Here is a 19,220-nt window from a genome sequence, read left to right as displayed (position 1 = left end):
GCGAGTAGTTTCAGTTATATCGAAGGATATGGGTTTATTCTGCAAGCAACGCTGTATATACACCGCATCATACAACTTTTTATGCAGTTTGACATAATACCCCTTGACGGTCGCGACTGCGAAGCGAAATCAAAAATCCTTGTTGACAAGACCGGAACAAACGACTCGTTTTAAGGTATTATAATAAATCAGGGACAATCTGTAGCACATTCTTGACACCTGGAGATTTTAAGCGATTTGACATGTGCTCAGTTGTGCTCTTGTTCTATTGTGGTGAGGTCTTTGACATATTGCGCCACGGCAGATCATGTACTGGTAAGCGTAAGTTCAATTCCCCCTGTCACGGGTTTGTGTTTCCGATGAAAGCGCTTCATGCTCGAGAACAATCTTTCCTGTACACCACTTGACTACAAAGTGAGGTTTCTGTGAGTTTAAAATATCAGAGTGTAGTGTGGGCGTCTCATGGGGCATGATACGATCTTGGACCAACACCAAGGCAATACAGGTGTGGAGACGACGGGGCTGTGTGTCACGCTGTGGCTGGGGTGGTGATAGCGCCAAAGTTGATAATGCATACCACACGGATCGACAGCGAAATAGCCATTATAGAGAGGGCATTGGATGTGGTGTCTGCCGTGAACGTTGCGACAGCGAGGCATCCATTTCCAGCATCGCTACCTCGGCGCATTCACCATTGCGCGTCTGCCACCCCAGGTGCCATCGCGACGGCAATCGCAACCACCAACATCAGTTTAGTAGTGCTGGGTTGGAGAGCGCCCCCCCCTCAGCACAGTACGTTTGCACACTCCGACTGTACTCACCAATACCATACACCCGACCAAGTACCGACAGCAAGGTTTTATCCACGACCTTCGCTGACGTACCAGCTGCAAAGACTAGCTCAGACATCTCCCATGACCGTTGCCTTGGTCGATAATGTCGTCCAGGGGGTTAGCGCAAAAGGTCACGAACATCATAAACCTTCGGCAGCCTGAGGAAGTAGGGACGCCAACATTTCGATGGATGACACATTGTGAACTCGTTCGAACGATCAGTGCACTAGTAGTATCGTACAGTGAACGCTGGAAAATGCCGACATGCGATCATTCGGAAAAGAATAGAAGAAGAATAATCTTAAAAAAAGTAATATTGAGTAAAATAGTCCAATTTCATTGGCTATAACTAGGTGAATTTCAGTCAGTCAATCTCAGTTTTTATTGTATCTACAATTGGTCAAGAGGAATGACATGTCTGAAATGGTATTGAGAAATTCAGATGATAGAATATTGTAAAACAGACCGTGTTGTCGAGGTGGTCGTCTATTTTGGGGGGTTTCGGCTTTTTCCGGGGTTCAACGTACCAAACTCCAACGTCTTCGAGCGGGCGCACATCGAACTGGTGCTCGTTGTTGTCGATTTACAACGCGTTCAGGTCAATCTCTGTATACTCGAAGACTCGTTTCATCGTGCGCATCGTGCCAACCGAGACCCAACTCGATCTTGTCGTAGTCGTTGACACTCTTGGATAAGTTCCAGGGCGGCGTGTATGTGGCGTTGGGACGACTGTTTGATGGGGGTGTGCATGTCCGAGCGTTGTCGACTTCGATCTTCCGCACGTCAGACACTGTGGGCGACCACTTGGAAATATACAGTATTGTCGTGACTGACATTTGGATACAGTTATAAAGGTTATTGAATTGCATAGGATAATGGGAGTAGCCGTTCCGGATGGTATTCGGATAACCAGATGATTCCGCCCGCGTCACGTGTCAGGTTTGCAAGCGAAGGGGCGGGTGGACGCTGACAATGAATTCGCGCCGATCAGCACCATCGAAATGGTCGAGTCCAAGGTACATCGTCTCGATGGCGCTCCTCGTAGTTGTGGGTATGATGGTCTACATGAACTTGTCCATGTTGGCGATCAACCAACGTGAGGCGCAAGAGTTTAGCGAGCGCGACGGACACCCCAACATTCGACGACGAAACGACGCGACTCCGCTTGTCACGACAGAAGAAGTCAAGCCACGACGCATCGTCGTCCTGATCGCCAACTACCGCGACTCGACGCGATGCGCAGAAACTCTCGACTCGCTGTTTACGAACGCGGAACACCCTCATCTTATTTCTGTCAGCATCTTCGACCAACTCCGATTCGACTTGCAAGAACAGCGATGCATGGACGTGTACTGTGCCAAAGTAGGAGACACCAATTGTCAACGCTCGCTGCGTCTCCGTCGCAATGACACGATCGATGCCGACAAGGCCATCGGACCCACGTATGCGCGGTACCAGACCGAACATGGAATCGACCCGACCAAGGATACCTTTGCATTGACGATCGATTCGCATCTGGTGTTTATCAAGCACTGGGACACGGATCTCATGGCGCAATGGGATTCGATCAAGAACCCGAAAGCAGTCATCACAGTTTACCCTGACCCGACGGAAGGCCAGCCCAAGGACGGCAAGCTGACTGGGAACACGGCCATGATGTGCCATGGGCGTATCGAAACAGACGGCACTGATGCCATGATCCAGTACGGAGCTGCCACAACTGTCAAGTCCCCCGTGGTGCCTCAATTGATGTCCCAATTCGCCGGCGGATTCAGCTTCCAGACCGTCGAGTGCGCCCTGCACATCCGCAACGATCCGTACACGCCCTACTTGTTTCACGGAGAAGAGTACTCCAAAGCGGCGCGACTGTTCACCCATGGCTACGACATGTACTACCCGACGCACATGGTCGTGTACCACTGGTTCGAAGTGCGCAAGTATGTGTGGGACGACGACTGGGGTCGCAAGTGGAAGCTCCAGCAGCCCGCCAAGCGCCGCATCCGCGCGCAGTTGGGCCTTCCAACGTCGAGTGACGACTACGACAAGACCGAGATCGAAAAGTTCATGGTGGGAACAAAGCGCACGATGGCGCAGTTCATCGAGTTCTCCGGTATCGACCCGTTGGCACCGTACCCCGGCGACAAAGTTGACATTCAGTTCAACAACTGCAAAGATCTCGAGTACGTCCCGGTCGCCGACGAATAATCCACAGTTCCTGCTGAGCTCTATCTTTTATCTGCATCGTACCTCTACGCTGTCGGAGCTCTACACCGCAGCAAGTACAGCTGGTACATGAACGCTGCCGTGCGTTCCGACAACGCCGTCACAAGTATCGCCAATTAGCGCATGCACAGTGCATGCACATCGCATTTGCAGGCAATTGGAGCTCCCATGGACCTGTCATCGTTCCCGGCAATGGTTGCGTTCCGCTACGAAGTCGAGTCGGCCTTTACAACAAACGAAATGCCTCTGCCGTTTAACCGGATTCGGATAATCATTCGCGCGTGTCTACCCTTGCACTGTCGAGAATTTCGTTGAGCACGATGCACCAGAGTCGACGGCTCCATGTGCGGAGGTCGCTCCCTCAGCTCGCCGTCGTGGTATGCCTTACTACCGTGATGGGTGTCATGGTGTACATGAACCTTTCGTTCTTGGAGAGCGAACATGCGGCGAGCGTCGTCAACAACGCGCACAAGGCCTCTGAAAAGCACAACATTCGTCAGGAACGTTTCCCCGCAGCGACATCCACGACACTGACCTCTACCACGACTGCAACTCTTCCACCGTTGACGACGTTGGACTTGACAAAGCGGCGTATTGTGGTGCTGATTTCAAATTACCGCGACTCGACTCGCTGCTCCGAGACCTTGGACTCGCTCTATACGACGGCGGAACACCCTGAGTTGATCAGCGTCAGCATTTTTGACCAACTTCGCTTCGACTTAGGTGAACAACGATGCATGGATGTGTATTGTTTGAAAGTTGGTGAAGCGAATTGTCAACGCAAGCTGCGCCTACAGCGGAACGATACCCTCGATGCGAACAAAGCCCTCGGTCCTACGTACGCGCGATATCAAACTGAAAAAGGCATCGACTTAAAGAAGGACGCGTTCGTGTTGGCGATCGACTCCCACATTTTGTTCATCAAGCACTGGGACACGGATCTCATTGTGCAGTGGGACTCGATCAAGAATCCGAAAGCGGTTATCACCGTGTACCCCGACCCCACTACGAGCATGCCTAAGGACGGAAAGCTGACGGACAGCACCTCCAAGATGTGCCATGGCCGCATTGAAACGGAAGACTTCGATTCGATGATTCAATATGGCGCAGCGTCGAAGGTCAAGTCCCCCGCAGTGCCTCAATTGATGTCCCAATTCGCCGGCGGGTTCAGTTTCTCAACGTCATCGTGTGCATTGCACATCCGCAACGACCCGTACACGCCCTACTTGTTTCACGGAGAAGAGTACTCCAAGGCGGCGCGACTCTTCACCCATGGCTACGACATGTACTACCCGACGCACATGGTTGTGTACCACTGGTTTGAAGTGCGCAAGTACATTTGGGACGATGACTGGGGCCGCAAGTGGAAGCTCCAGCAGCCCGCCAAGCGCCGCATCCGCGCGCAGTTGGGCCTTCCAACGTCGAGTGACGACTACGACAAGACCGAGATCGAAAAGTTCATGGTGGGGACGAAGCGCACGATGGCGCAGTTCATCGAGTTCTCCGGCATCAACCCGTTGGCCCCGTATGAAGGCACGTCCACCAACCAGTTTGTCAATTGCGGCGACCTTGCGTATGTCCCCGTGGCGGAGTAACGCGCGAGTTGCCGCCACGTCGTTGTTGAAAATGCGTGTTCAAGGGCTCAATCTCCAAAGTGGCACGTCATGCGTCGTTCAGTCCATGGAATCCTGCCACGATAATATGCTCATGGACTGAAGAGTTGTTGAAGCGTAACACTTTTGACTTGTTAGATTTGGGTATCCCTAGGAGCCGTCCTACGGTTCGTACGCAGACACATCGACGGAACGGAGGTGGTCGGCCAAGATGGTCAAGTCGGATGTCGTAACGAGCTTGGAAAGGCTCGTGTGCCCGACCCAAATGGCCAGACCAATAGGTGCCACGTCGTTACTCGATGCTGCTTGTCGTTGCAGCACCACGACGGCAGGGCCAACTTCCATCCCGTCAAACAGTCGCTTCGTGGCGGTGTCCAAGTCGTCCAAGAATTTCGTGGTCGTGATGGCCACGAGCTCGTGAAACGCCGACCACCCCAAAGACACTTTGCGTTTCCCGAGGAATGGAATGAGCAGCTCCAGTCCGTCCTGTCGATGGACCACGATTCAGTGGTTCGACCCGTTGTGGGGTGGAGGACGTACTTGTGCAGGGCGGTACCCTTTGAAGTGACTCGTTGAAAACTTCATAAAGAGTTTGACCCCCGTGTTGATGACCTGCACAAAAACTCCCAGTCACCCCTGCGTCCAAGCAGATCAAGTCGACGCACCTTCAGATCCGGTCCAGCCAAGCACGCCGCCTGGACACTCGACGATACGTACGTGACAATGCCCGTGCCATGGGATCGAGCAAACAGTTGCGACTACACAGCATCCATGCGTGATGCCATTGAAAACGAGGACGGACACACCGTGGGAAACGAGGTTGGCAAGCCATAAAAGTCTTGGAGGGTGGCCCATACCGACGGCGGAAGGGGCGCCAGAGATCCTGCAGCCGTATCGTCGATCGGAGTGACGTCAGTGATAACGCTCTCGACCAATTCCAACGGCTCCTGACCAGACACAGCGTGAGAATGCTTGGAAACGGACGAACTGTTTCCAAGGGAAGGTACTGTGATGGGTGTGCCAACTGAAGCTGCAGCACTCTCGGCGGCGGCTGCCTTTTCCAACGACTTTTTAGACAGAGCGCAGTCTTGAATGTAGTGGCCCGTTTGGTTGCACAGCCGGCACACGTATCTGTAACATTTTGGCCCGAGCGCAGAGTTCACTTCAAAGGCCGGTAAGCCTACTCAACAACGTTCGTGTTCAGCTTGGTCACGTGTCATTTCTTGGCCAGACCTTGCTGGTCGATGCCTGGGAGCGGCGCCACCTTTTGTAGTACAGCGACAAAGAATCCGCCCGTGTTTTGATCGTGCGGGAGGAATCGCATGCAGCGTTCGAGGTGGACACTGCTGTTGTCGTCCGGCGGGAACATTGACCGCGTCAAGCGGTAGCCGCGCAAGTCGGCTGGAATGTCCTCGGAAAACGAGGTGTACCAAGCGATCAACTCATCTTTCGTGGGCTCGGCGCTTGACAGATGGCGCTGTTTCTTGGCCTTTGTTTTGGACTGCCAGCCCACTTGCCACGATGCCAGGCCAGGACGGTGCTTTAGTCCAGGGAGCGCCACTTCGACCAGGCGAAGGGCGCCGTCGCTCCTTCGAATGAGCTCGGCCACCACCTAACGTAATGCTTCACCGGTAAACGGTAACTCGTTGAACGTCCACGTCATCGTGCGCGGTCTTCCATGGAGTATCCATCAGGTAAAACCATGGAAGCGAACCATGCGCCACCAACGTCGCCCTGATGACACATGGCATGACACGTACGGCTTCATTTTCGATCGGGTTGAACGAGCATGTCGAATAGACCATCGTGCCGCCGACTTTGAGCAGCGCCGCGCCGCGCAACGCAATGTTGAGCTGAAACGGATGCAACGTGAGCCCGTCGCCGACGTGCCAGTGACGCCAAATGTTTTCGTTCTTGCGCAAAGTACCGTCGCCCGTGCAAGGAACGTCGCACAGGACACGATCGAATGCGTCCGTCGTTTGGAGTTGCCGACCTACAAATTCATGAAATCGAGGGCATTACGAGTTCTATGAAGAAGTAGGACGCACTGATGGGGTCGTACAAGCCAGGAAAGTCTTGGCCTTGGTGGCACGTCACCACGGCAGACAGAAGTCCAAGTCGAAGCAGTTGATGCACCAACAGAAACCCGCGCTTCTCGCTCGCGTCGTTGGCAACGACGAAGCCGTCACGTTGATCCGATGAAGACGTCAAAGTCTCCAGGATTTGCGACGTTTTCGAGCCTGGGGCTGCACACCTGAACGGAATACATGCATGATGCATGCCTTCGGTGTAGCATATGCGTACATGTCAAGGACGCGCTGGCCGGGTTGGACATCGAGAAAAAGCGTGGGGATCATGCTGACAGCTTCCTGGCGCGTGATGGCGCCGCTGGCAGTGTGTAGCATGAGAAATCTATGCAACTCCCCAAACAGCTCGTTTTGTCGACCTAGAGGACCCGGTTCATTTAGTTCCGAGTTCGTGGCTCGCACCAAGCTTCGAAATGACAGCTTTGCCGCATTCGATTTGCCATGCACTGCCACTAGCTGCAGGGAACCAAGGCAATTCTCTGCGCCTTGCATGAGCCACATGCAGACTGGTTTGCCACATACTGGGGTGGAGTCACGAGCTGGTCTCGGAACTCGATCGATCCGGTGTGAAATTGAAACTGCGTTCGCAACGCATCCTGGATACTGGTCATTCGGTTGAGTAAGACGACGTGAGATCCTTCACGACGTACCTGGCGCGGTTGGGAGCATTCGGGTTGATGCGAAAGCACGATGGAAGTGGTTTCCGAAGTGTGTCGATCACGGCGTCGAGCTCGTCGTCGCGAAACACGTGCTGGGCCTAAACGTATCCGAGAGATCAACGACGTCACGAATGATGCATCCACCCACGAGGTAGTACTTGGAGAAGCTCGTATCTCGGAACGTCGACATGGCGCGCCAGACGATGGATTGGCGCGGAGAACGAGTGATAAGGACCTGCGTGGCCATTAAACGACTCGGCGATTCAAGCCCGTCTTATCCGGAAGTTGAAGTGGCTTTCCGGATTTTTTTTTTTTTTTTTCACACCCCAGCAGTCGAAGACGTTGTTCTGGACGAGTTCGGGAGCACAGCACCAAGCATGTCCCAGCGGCACCAGCCATTTCTTCGTTGGTGCATCCATGTTGGTAGCATTTCCAAGCGCTTTCGATGTAAGATCGAGCGATCGTGATTTGTTTGTGGTGTGATGGCGCGGATACGGATATGGTATCCGGCATGGTCGATTTTTGTTATCCTGATTTGGTTGTCAGGGAAGGGACGTGGTTGTAGCAGCGCCACCTCCCTGTCATCCTCGACATGCCGCTCCTCCCGACGGCATGCGCGCAGATTGGAATATGCAAGCGAGGCTAGAAGGATTGCTGTGGCAGGCTGGATGCTATGGCAGGTATGGTCAGCGACACGGCGGCACCCAAAAATCCAATTGTACTTGGACTGTGTTCGGACAAATTGTCGCGAGCGCAAACGCTGGATGCTTCGTACGACTGGCAACAGTAACATTTGCAATGAATCGTGGATGGATGGCGAAGGATAACGGCGGCATAGAGGGCGTCGGCGGCTCCAGTATTTGTTGTTGTGGTTGGGCTGGACGTGTGCAAGTAGAGGGTCGCGGTTGCTGCGATTATCGTCGGAACCCTGGCTTACGTGTGTCGTTGACAGGTGAAGGAAAGCACTACAACCGGACCCTCCCAGCCACACGCGGTAAAGCCCGAGGGAATTGCTATTGTGAAAACTCGACCACACACAAACCGCATGCAACGCTTACTCGGTGACGACTGCAGGCGAAGGTCATTCGCAGTAGCTCCGTCGCATCAACGAGGTGGTGTTTTGGTGCTTAATCGTGCGTGGATGGATGGCTTGCGTACACCACGGATCCCACCTTCGCCAGGGGACAAGTATTTTCTCTCGCCCGTGCGGCATCCAAATGCATCACGGACAGCGTACGAAAATGAGGGCTGGACGTGGTCGAAGACAGCCGAAGCACAACGTATGCAGCCTTGGGACAATCGAGGCGACAGTCAAGCGCGCCAATTGCGTCAAACGAGGCGTCGCGGCACAAAGGTCCTTGTGAAATCGGTCGTCGGAGTGGAGCACAGGAAATCCAGATGCATGTCACCATGGCACAAGCACTGCGACATTGTTGGAGGTTTCGTCAGCAACATGTTGGAGGGATCGATCACCCGATGAGGTTCCAAGCACCTAATGCAATCCCATCGGGTAGCAACCAGATGGACAGTCCTATCAGCGATAGGACAGCGATGTGTACGTACACCCACGTAGGAGCACGCATGTTCGCCGCGGGGGACAGCCTCACCATCCAGCGATATAGGAGGTCGGCGGGGAACTGGCAGGACGCCGCGGTTCCATGGCGCACGCAGCACAGACTGCGACAGTCGAGATCGGAGCGCGATTTGTTCCACATGCGACCTGCTCCCGCGAATTTTCAGCGACCGGCGAGGGACAGACTACAAGATATACTTGAATCCAATACAAATACGGGGACAATGCTGGCGACTAACATTCACGACCGTACATTTGTACGCTCATTTATATGTAAATATGGAAGATTGGCAGGACGGATGTCCTTCCTCCCGTGTACGGATGTCACTCGGCCGCGGTGTCACTTTCAAATTTGTCTTGGTACGAAGATGTCGCGCACACCGACGTCTCTCTCCCGGTCGTGCAGGACCCCAGGAAGAAGCCCAGTCGGATTAAGCTCGTCTGTCGCCGAGCGCGCCAAGCTTGTCCGTCAGCATGGATATCTCCTGAAGAAAACGTTGTTCCGCGGGTTTCGCGCGCAATACTTTAGCATCAACTTTTACAGCGCCAAACTGCATTGCTTCGCGGACTACAACGATTTCAACATGTGGAACAGTCAAGGCCAGCCGCGGGACTCGTCGTCGTTAGTCGGGGGTAAAAAGGCCGTCACCCCCTTGCGCGCCCATCACATTGTCGCCGTCGACGAAGACGAAACAACGAAATGGAAACTGATCCTTACCGTTCGAAGGAACTTCTCGATCACAAGCAAGACGGAAAAGATGATTCTGCTTGCCGAATCCTGCGATGACTTTTCCGACTGGTTGGATGCGTTCCACGACGTGTTGCAACGAACTTCGTTCTGGGAGACGACCTCATATTCCAAGAGCTGGAGTGACAACGCGACTGGAAGCAGTCGAAACATGCTCTTCCGGCCGCCTCACAACGGAGCGGACATGTCCTCCCGTTCACAGTACCCCCCGACGACCCCCACAGCAGCATCATCTCCACTCACATCCAGATCGTCGCGGCATGGAAGCCGCAACCTGTCAACACCGTCGAATACCGACCGACATTCTACAACGACCGCACTTTTGTCTCAAGGCCCGCCACGGAATATCGTCCTCCTCAGCTCCGCCAATGGATCCACAATGCATGTCCCCGAAGCCAAGCTCGCGCGTGCAAAGTACGAGCTCGAGCAACTGCTCGCTGAGCCTGGTACCTACCGTCCCTTCCGCGGGCTCGTCGAGGTACACCTCCCTCCTTCGCTTTCTTCTGTCATGGACATTTTCCGTCTATTGCTTAGACACATCAGAACTCTCCCGCCGAATGCGTTCGCTCCTTGGCACCGAACACAAACACAATCGAGTGGCTACAAGGCCGCCCCGATTACACTCTGACGGATCTGGCTTACCTCAAAGGTCGCACCCGCTTCCACGAACCCACCTCTGTCGAAGCGATTCTGGAAACGGCTCTGCGCATCTTCGTCATGGATGTTGCCCACAAGCCCAACGTATATCAGTGGCAGTCGATTAGCCTGCCTACCTTCTGGTTTCAGTCGAACGACGACGCGCCCATGTGCGGTCCAGAAGCGCTCGCGACGCTCCGCCACACGTTGCTTGGCCTAGTGCCTTTGCACAACACGTCACTGGACATGGTTGCCGACGTGTTTGGTGCCGGGTGTCCGTTGGAGGTGCTGCATGTGTACACGACCAGCCCGAGCTTTTATTTTTCGTGGAGGCAGTGGGGGGCGTTCACCGGGTCGTTTGAAGGCCGCCGGGGCAACGGCGAGAACGTGGAAATCTCTGGCTTTGGCCACATGCTCCTCGACGTCGAGGGCTACCATATGCACTCGCTGCAGTTGTTTTGCCATGACGAAGCACTCAAAGACGCCCTGCGCCGCAACTTTGCCGCGTAGTCCGCAGACAGTATTTAGCACCGTACAATAGACCATACCCGACAGTTGAGTACGTGGTCCTGCTGCTATCATGGCCATGCAAGCGGTGGCCATGAAGACCGCCTTGTCGGCGTGGAGAAACCTCGATCAAGTCGGCGCGGCGGCTCTATGCGTGAGACGAGCTCGCCATGGCAAGATCTCAAAGACGCGTCGGTGAACGTTGAACCTTCCGGCCGTATCTCGATCACGTAAGAATCGTCGGACTGCTGCCAGGAGGACTGCGCACCCACGTCACCCAACTCGCCGCGGAGACACTCTCCATGTGATCGCACCACATGACATGTCCCGTGGGTGAGTCGGCCATTACAGCCCCGGCCTGCGTCGGGACGCCATCCCCGCCTCGTTTTCCTCGACGCATCTCGAGAGATCGCCACGGCAACAGAATGCACATGGCAGCCGCCGCGCTCGCTCGACAGCAAGTAGACAAGTACGTGGTGCATTTTATATCTAGCGCTGTCGTGGTGCGTGGGTACGAGCGACACTAGACGGCGGCTTCGGTGATGCGCTGGTACGGCGCTTCGATGTCGCTGCCTTTGCGAGATTGCGCGCCTCGGCTGGGGGTGACCGGGTTGTTGCGTGGGGACAACGTGACGTTGGTAAACCGGCGAGAGCCGTGCTTGCTTGCATAAGCGCGGCGCCGGCCGGCCGGGTGGCTCGCGGCGCGTTGGCGGGCCTCGTCCATTTCGCGTTCGTGCGTCATTTCCATGACGGTACACAGCATGCCGTTCGACCGCTTGGCCAGGCCAAACATGGCAAATACGAGAGCAACGCTGGCACCCATGAGGCCAAAGAGCCAAATGTACTCGGTGGACGTTGGGTTGCGAGTCGTAGGCGACTCGAGCCGGATGTACGTCGTCGCGAGGTGGGTGCCAAAGAACGTTGTAAAGTAGATTGGCATCGATACGAACCGGCCGCGCGTGCGGAAAAGCCCGATAAAACCCACCCAGAGCGTCGCTGGAAGGCCCATGCCCTTGACAGCGTACAGCACAACGAACAGAATCACGAGCGGGGTTTGATCGGGCTGCCCAAAGAGCTGGAACCGGTCTTGGCCCGCGACAAACGCGACCGCGACGGCACTCAGCACGAGCGTCACCATCAAGATAAACTTGTGCGCAAACTTGTCAATGTACACAAACGAAAAGAGCGCAAATACAAATTCGACCGCGAGGCAGTTGGTCAGCATGAGCGACCGACCGTACCCTAGACTCACGCGTGCCACGTACACGTTGAGCGGTAGGAGCGACAGCGACAGCACGACGGTCAATCCAAACCCCACCATGGCTTTGTAGACTGAGTTGCCGGTTGGGACGTTGTACTCTTGGTGCTTTTTCATTGCGTTCAGTTCGTCCGTGACGTCCGTGCGACGGCGGAGCAAGCTCAAGCATGCATCGGCTTCGTCAGATCCCTGGCGGGCGAGGACCCAGTACGGACTCTCGGGCAGGAGCATGATGACGGGGGTCAGGAACGCGAGCACCATGAAACACCAAAAACATTGCCACATCCACACGAGCGAGTTGCTATGGGTGTAGTAGCTGGCGGCCATCGACCCGAGGATGTACCCGAGCGCGAGGACGAGCATGATCTTGGGCCGCATATCCTTTGTCGAGATCTCGTAGCAGTAGATGCAAAACGCCGGAAGGAGGATCCCGATCGCGGCGCTGAACAGCACCAGCGCCGGAATGAACACGTTTCCGCCAAACGTCGGCGTCCCGGACAGGAGGGTCATCGACACAAACGAAACCAATCCTCCGCACAAGATGGTCGCGCGGCGGCCAAAGTAATACCCACACGCGGCCGACACGAGCGACCCGCCGATTGTGCCGTACGTTGCATAGTACGCCGTGTACCCAACGGGGTTGATCGTGATGTTATAAAACGTCGTGTACGCGAGGAACGACGCGGACAAGTCAAGGGTCGTGAGGACGTAGTGGAGCCAGCCGCACGCGCCGGCGCCGACGAGGCCAACCATGCCAGCGATCGAGAATGCGTACTGGGACGAGTCGGACATGACTTGGGAAAACCCTTCGTTGTACATCATGCGGGTCTGGATGATGTTCATGAACGGAATGACGGAGAGAAGCATGAGCGGGATGAGCATGGCAACCCCAAAGACAAAGTCAAAGAAGAACGCAAGCTGCTGGAACAGTCCAATGTTTGAGATGCTCCACGTCGGGTACACCCACACACGCGCCATTTCGTTGATCGCGTACAAGATGGCAAAGTACCCGTACAGGATGGCAAACGCGTCGCCGGTCGACTTGGACAACGCGATCATCGTCAGGATGAAGTACACGGACAGGAAGAGCGCGACGAGCAAAAAGTAGGTTGTGGCGCGGATCGATGGAGAAGCGCCGAGGCCGTTGAAGCACGAGAACGCGTGGAAGAGACCTAGAGTGGCCAGGACGCCGAGGCTCGTGTAGAGGACCACGATCGGGTCGTACCGCAGCGTGATGACATACCATGCCACGATCAAGTGGCGGCACTCGCGCACCATGACAGTGACCCGGGAGATGCCCTTGGCGCCGACGTACTGGTCGACCTCGCCTTGCCACCACCCGATCCACCCACCTTGGTTGACCTTGTCCGGGTCCGTCTTGTCGTCCTTGGCTGTGTACATCCACTTGGCCCAGCTCTGGATGTCGACTTTCGTCTTTACATAGTCGAACCCGTCCGAGTTGAACAGGAACGGCGCGAGGAGCCACAACGCCGAGATGAACCAGATTGCAAACGTTTGCGTGCCGAATCCTTGAGCTGTGATGCAAAACTGTTGGCCAAACGTATTCGAGTCGCTCACACCCGTCTTTTGGCAGATCGAAAACATCCCGTACGTGCCGTAGATGACACACAGACCGATCAGCTCCATCGCTTTGCGGTAGTGCGACCCCGAGTACGCCTTGTACAAAAGCACAAACGTCTCCCGCGTGATCTTGAACCCGCGCCCGGTCGCTTGGTACTTGGCAAACCCGTGCACGATGTTCAGGTCAAAGTAGTGCGTCGTTGTGCCGACTTGGAACGTAAAGAACGCCCACCCGCCCGTCAGGATCATGTTGAAGAAGCGGAGGAACCCACGGCGGATCCCGGCCTCTGTAAAGTAGACTGCGATCAGCGGCAGCGTGAGGAAGAGACCGGCTTGGATGTAGTACTGCGTGTTGACAATGTTGTCCAGGTTGCGAAACGCGCGCGCATCAAAGCCTTTGTCCGAATTCTTGGAGATCAGGGTCGTCGAGTTCATGGAAAACACAATCTGTTCTTGGACGCCCGTCAACGCAATGTAAAGCTACACATGTGCCCGTGACGAGGTTGTCCACATGAAAGGTCTCGAGTACCTTGGTGTACATAAAGACAAACGCTGTCACGATCGTGAGCCACGTGGCAAAGTAAAACCCCGTGTGCGAGTAATACATGGAGTTGAGCCGAAAGAAATCGAGGAACGCGCCCATGCGATGCGCTTCGCGGGCGAGACACGTCTCCCCGGCGCCGTTGGCCAACTTGCCTTCAAACATGGATATCTGGGACAGCGCAACGTCGCGGCCCTTGCCGCACTGCATAAACTCGACGTGGGTGACGACGCCGCCGCGCAGGGTCGTGTTGAACCCTGCAAACACGTCTTCGCTCAAGTTGATCCCCTTGGACGCCTTGGACACGCCGCCACGCGTCAGACACATCACTTTATCAAACACGTCGGGGTGGCCGTAGTGCATGCGGCAGTAGAGCGGGTCGGCGAGCACGCGCTGGCTCAACGTGACAAACACAAGCTCCTGCCACGACTTGAACTTGGACAACGACGACGCGTTCCCGGTAAAGATATGCTCGCGCATGCCGATGATACTCACGGGTTTGCCGGACGGGTGCTGGTCGGCCGTGACGAGCAGATTGGGCATTTTGAGGCACTCCTCGTAGTAGTGTTGCTGGTTCATGTCGATCGTTTGGAGGAACTCGCCGCGCGTGAATGGAAGCGCGTTGTTCTGGTTCTCAGGCTTGCCTTCCCCGAGAATGGGGTCGCCAGGAAGGTCGTAGCGGTAGACTTCAACGATTTCGTCGCCTTCGCTCTTGATCAAGACGGACGAGAACGTTGTTTGGCTGCCGACTTTGGCCGAATCGACAAATGCGACGCGGAGGTTCGGATATGTTCGGAGAAGGTAGTCAATGTCGGTCGCCTGCGCCTTGCCTTCCGCCTTGTGTTTGCCGTACACTTGGCACGCGCAAATGTACGAAAACTTGAGGCACACCATATCTTCGAGGAGCTGGCGCTTGGTCTCCTGTGATTTGTCGTTGGCGGATCCAATTTCGAGCCAATATAGCATCTTGATCGCATCTTCGTACAGCATCATGCCCTGGACGGTGCGAGCGAGCGTCTGGCCGCGGTAAGACGCCCACAGCCGGAGTTCAAGGGGGTGGTCGCGAAGCGCATCGGCTTCCGTTTGGACATTGATGCGCTCGAGAAAGTTCTCCCACTCGGCCGTGTGGATTGTGATAAGGTACTTCAGAATCGTGAGGTTCTTTCCGGTTTCTTCGACTGCGCCGAAAATCGGGTGGTTCTCCAGCGGCGCGTTCAGTTCCTCCAGCGAATACAACACGCCCTCGGCATAAAACGGCGTCATGACCGAGAACGACCGCATCTCTTTCACCGCTGACAACTGGGGAATGTCCATCATGAGCGATTTCATGAAAAAGCCGAGGCGGCGCTTTGCTTCCGAGCACCGCGGCATCGCCTCGGATGTGTCTAGCGTCAAGAGTAGCAGCGCGCGCGTCGCATTCGCCATCGTCGATTCATTCGAGCACAAGTTGACGAGGCCTTCGGCCGCCGCCATGTACCCGTTCGTGGGCGAGCAAAAGTGGCTCGAGCTGAGTTTCTCAATAATGACTTGCTGGCCGGCGCATAACAACGTCGTTGCATGGAGGAACGCACTAAACCGCTTGACGAATTCTTGGACGATCGGCATCGGGTGGGCTTTCGTGGACTGCGCGAGGGGATGGGGCGTAGTCGGCGCCGGGAGGTCGAGCACGGCTTCCAGGAACTCGATGAGTGTGTCGCGGACGAGAGGAATGTGCTGGGTCTGGAACGACGCCATGAATTTGTTCTGGGCGGCGAGCTGTTCCATGAGGTCGAATGCTTCCAGCACACTCACGTCGCGCGGATCGAGCATCTGTTCGAGCACGACCAACACCGCGTTAAAGCACGACTTGAGCGCCGAATTGCAGTCATGCAGGAGCAGTTCGACGCTCAATTCGGCATCACGGCCGGGATTCTTCTTCCGGTCAATCTTGAGGACACTTGCTATCGCTTCCTGGACTTTCCCTGCAGACAAGAACACAGGCTCATAGATTTCGCCCGTTTGCTCCGACACGTCGTATTGGAGAATCGCAGCTTCCTTGTCGTCGAGCAAGTCGCCTTCCCGGAAAAAGTTGATCACTTCGTTCCACACCACCACAAAACGAGCCATGAGCATGGACCGGCGGTGGCCGTCCTCGGACGGGACGTGATCTTGGGCCACCTACAGCGACAACCGAGTCCGCATCATCTCACCACATCAACCACGTGCACCCAGTCGCCACTTCAACACGAAATGTCAAAATAACACTGCACGGCCACAACGCTGTCGGTCACCTATCCAACGGCATGCATTGCCGCCTTCAAAGCCGGTCCCTCCTCTCGACGCGTGGTCTGTACGGCTGCTGGTCTCCCATTCAAAGTTCTCAGTGCTCAAACACCCCATGCAACAATAGGCCAGCAAACACAAAGGAGCCATGAGACACCAACCTAACGTACCGCACAGGCTGTGACGACTTTGCTGTCGAAGTGCTGGGGAATCAACCGGAACGCGCGGCTGATATCGGCAAAGCCATGGTACTCGCCCGTGTGCATGCGCATGCCTTTGACTGCACCATAGATGGCTTGGAAAATCGTAAAGTAAATTTGCGTGTCGTAGCAAAAGACGAAAAAGACGGGCGCCCATAGCGCGGCGATGATGCCAATGTTGCGCACGGACACAACGTGCGTCTTGTAGTCGAGCTGCATGTCGTAGATGGCGAGGGATGGCAGCATGAGCGGCGATATGAGTACCCAGTACGACACACACGCCTTGCACAGCCACAGAATGAGCCAGAACGAAATGTACACGACTCGGTACGACCACGGCGGCGTCATGTTGCGGCCGACGTAGCACGTGTCGCCTTCTCGGACAAATTTGCTCCAAAACGACGTACGAACGATGGCGGGGGAGACTGCCGTCACGGCCAGCGCGATCAATCCCGGGCCGAGGAACAACGGTCCCAACAACACAAAACGATTCAGCCACGGGTGCGCCGCATTCACGCCTGATCCTTCCGCCATCATGACGTAGAACAAGACGGCAAACGTTCCGTTCCACACGAGTCGCAGAGCGAGGGCCGATCCGTACGAGAGCCGCGACGAAGATCGGGCGGTGGAGTCGACTGGTGTGTCATTGGGCGTGAAGAAGTGATGCCACGACTGGGCCAGTTCCAATACGCCTTTCAACAGGCTCAGCACCGCATGCGCGAGCACGAGGAACACAAGCGCGAGCTTGAGATCGGTCTTTGAGTACGGCTCGACGACCTGACCGAGCGCGGCAAATTGCATGAAACCGCTTTCGCCGCCGCGGGGGGAGATTGTGACGCAGTACTGGAGCACGGCCAAAATGAAGATGAACATAAAGTTGAAATGGAAGATCCGGTAGTAGTTGAGCACAAGGGTCATGATGCTCCGATGCTCGTAGTACGTTTTTTCATGAGTTTTCAACTTGGAGCCAGCCTGGTCCACCGGCACCGCCAAGCACTCCTCTCGCCAAAAAAACTCGTTGAAGTCGTCGTAGTTACGAACCTTGGTGTGTTCGAGATGCTTGCCCAACGCGTCTTTCTTCGTCATTCCAGAGCACTCTGTCCAGATTGGGCGAATCACCGAGTCCAAGTACCATCGCTCGGGATATGGCTGCATGACCTGGAGGTCGGCGTTCAACAGCTGCATCATTTGATGGTACAAAAAGCAAATGCACTCGGGCATGTGTCGAACGTTGGCGGCTTCGCCCCAAATGCACAAGTATAGCATGAGCTCCATGTGCAACCGGTTCGTCAGGCGCTTGTTCAACTCGCCAGCGTACCACACGGGCTCAGCCTTGATGAACTTGCACCACTCTGCATAATTCCCCACCAGTTTACGGTGAAGAAGCGAAACATGGTCCATTCCTCCATTCATGCGCTCGCGGGACTTGGCATTCGCTAACAAAAGCAATGCGTGCTCACGTTGGTTGTCGACTGACCCGAGCTGAAAGCCGAATTTGCGATACAAGACGTCGCAGCAGTAATCGATCGATGCTTCGTCAGGAAAGTCCCCAATGATAACCTCGGCGCCGCCGCTCTGGTCGCATTCGAGGGAGTTGTACACATCTGGATCGTTCGGGTTGTCGCCCATGACATAGTACGCACTTTCCCCAAGGATGTCCATCTGGTTGAGGCGATCCCGGAACGAACTAGTCGAGTGCTTGAGGGCTCCATTGGACCGCTTGTAATCGCTTTCGAGCAGGAAGTAGTTGCTTCCGGCGCGTTTGAGCGCCATCGTCGCCACCACTGATGCAATTCGAATTTCCTAATGGAAGTTTCAGTCGCTCACGAGATTTGTTTTCCAGATATTTCAAATTGCAACCTTTTCATTAATTCTCTGCATTAATGTATACATTGGTCAAGTTTCAGTAGGATATCCGGATTGGACAAAACACAATCCATTGGACGACAAAAAGATTGGATTTTTTGGCTCGCGTCAATGTAGATCGAACGACTGTTGGACACTTGCACGATTCACTCGAGTGGGTGTGGATGAAAGAGGATTGGCAACAATGCTCGTCGGCGAGACCCCAAGCGGGATGCCACGTAGACGCTGTTGATTTGTACGCATTATTCCAGCATCGTGTATTCGTTTGGGCGGTAAGTGGTTCACAACATCGAACAAGCAAGCGTCGTTAGGTTTGAAGTGGGATTTTCGAGCAGCTAGTTGGTAGAGCATCGGTTAATGGACCCAAAAGTCGTGGTTTGGTTGTGGTTTGGATGCTACGCTTCCGCGGAGTTTCTTCGCCCTCCACTTCCCTGTGGAATCTGGACGTCAAGGGCAGCGACTGAAGACGAGAACTGGACTTGGTCGAACAACAGCCGCCTACGCAGTATCAACATCACAAGCATCGAAGATTGCCAACTGCCCCAGATGTGTCAAAGGAGGCGTAGCGATTCCAATGCGCTTCTTTTGTATTGCGCCTATTGGAGTTTGTTTAGATAGGTCAGTTTTACCAGG

The 19,220-nt window shown here is 55.1% G+C and overlaps 5 protein-coding genes across 5 annotated transcripts; 3 read left to right on the top strand and 2 right to left on the bottom strand.

Annotated features, from left to right (window-relative positions):
• The first annotated feature begins 1,772 nt into the window (after positions 1 to 1,772).
• On the top strand, positions 1,773 to 5,476 carry H310_11186 (hypothetical protein). Its single transcript, XM_008877764.1, has 2 exons — positions 1,773 to 2,555; positions 4,175 to 5,476. The coding sequence occupies exons 1-2, from the start codon at positions 1,806 to 1,808 to the stop codon at positions 4,649 to 4,651; spliced, it is 1,227 nt and encodes a 408-aa protein (XP_008875986.1). The 5' UTR covers positions 1,773 to 1,805; the 3' UTR covers positions 4,652 to 5,476.
• Positions 4,832 to 7,659, bottom strand: H310_11185 (hypothetical protein; the record flags this gene model as incomplete). The annotated part of the gene is made up of 12 exons (XM_008877763.1): positions 7,564 to 7,659; positions 7,407 to 7,513; positions 7,279 to 7,359; positions 7,159 to 7,235; positions 6,974 to 7,115; positions 6,718 to 6,923; positions 6,430 to 6,662; positions 5,903 to 6,281; positions 5,476 to 5,849; positions 5,335 to 5,427; positions 5,210 to 5,281; positions 4,832 to 5,155 (listed from the first exon to the last, which is right to left on the bottom strand). Exons 1-12 carry the CDS (start codon positions 7,603 to 7,605, stop codon positions 4,832 to 4,834), a joined length of 2,130 nt encoding a protein of 709 aa, XP_008875985.1. The 5' UTR covers positions 7,606 to 7,659.
• Positions 7,660 to 8,298: 639 nt separating this feature from the next.
• On the top strand, positions 8,299 to 8,936 carry H310_11184 (hypothetical protein). The gene has a single exon (XM_008877762.1). The coding sequence runs from the start codon at positions 8,461 to 8,463 to the stop codon at positions 8,893 to 8,895; it is 435 nt and encodes a 144-aa protein (XP_008875984.1). The 5' UTR covers positions 8,299 to 8,460; the 3' UTR covers positions 8,896 to 8,936.
• A 408-nt stretch (positions 8,937 to 9,344) lies between these two features.
• On the top strand, positions 9,345 to 11,028 carry H310_11183 (hypothetical protein). The gene is made up of 2 exons (XM_008877761.1): positions 9,345 to 10,214; positions 10,271 to 11,028. Exons 1-2 carry the CDS (start codon positions 9,357 to 9,359, stop codon positions 10,880 to 10,882), a joined length of 1,470 nt encoding a protein of 489 aa, XP_008875983.1. The 5' UTR covers positions 9,345 to 9,356; the 3' UTR covers positions 10,883 to 11,028.
• A 286-nt stretch (positions 11,029 to 11,314) lies between these two features.
• Positions 11,315 to 18,549, bottom strand: H310_11182 (hypothetical protein). The gene is made up of 3 exons (XM_008877760.1): positions 16,692 to 18,549; positions 14,248 to 16,416; positions 11,315 to 14,198 (listed from the first exon to the last, which is right to left on the bottom strand). Exons 1-3 carry the CDS (start codon positions 18,492 to 18,494, stop codon positions 11,403 to 11,405), a joined length of 6,768 nt encoding a protein of 2,255 aa, XP_008875982.1. The 5' UTR covers positions 18,495 to 18,549; the 3' UTR covers positions 11,315 to 11,402.
• Positions 18,550 to 19,220: the final 671 nt, after the last annotated feature.

The sequence above is a fragment of the Aphanomyces invadans genome, assembly GCF_000520115.1.
Source record: "Aphanomyces invadans strain NJM9701 unplaced genomic scaffold supercont1.30, whole genome shotgun sequence".
Classification (NCBI taxonomy): Eukaryota; Oomycota; class Saprolegniomycetes; order Saprolegniales; family Verrucalvaceae; genus Aphanomyces; species Aphanomyces invadans.
This window is presented reverse-complemented; position numbering and strand designations above follow the sequence as displayed.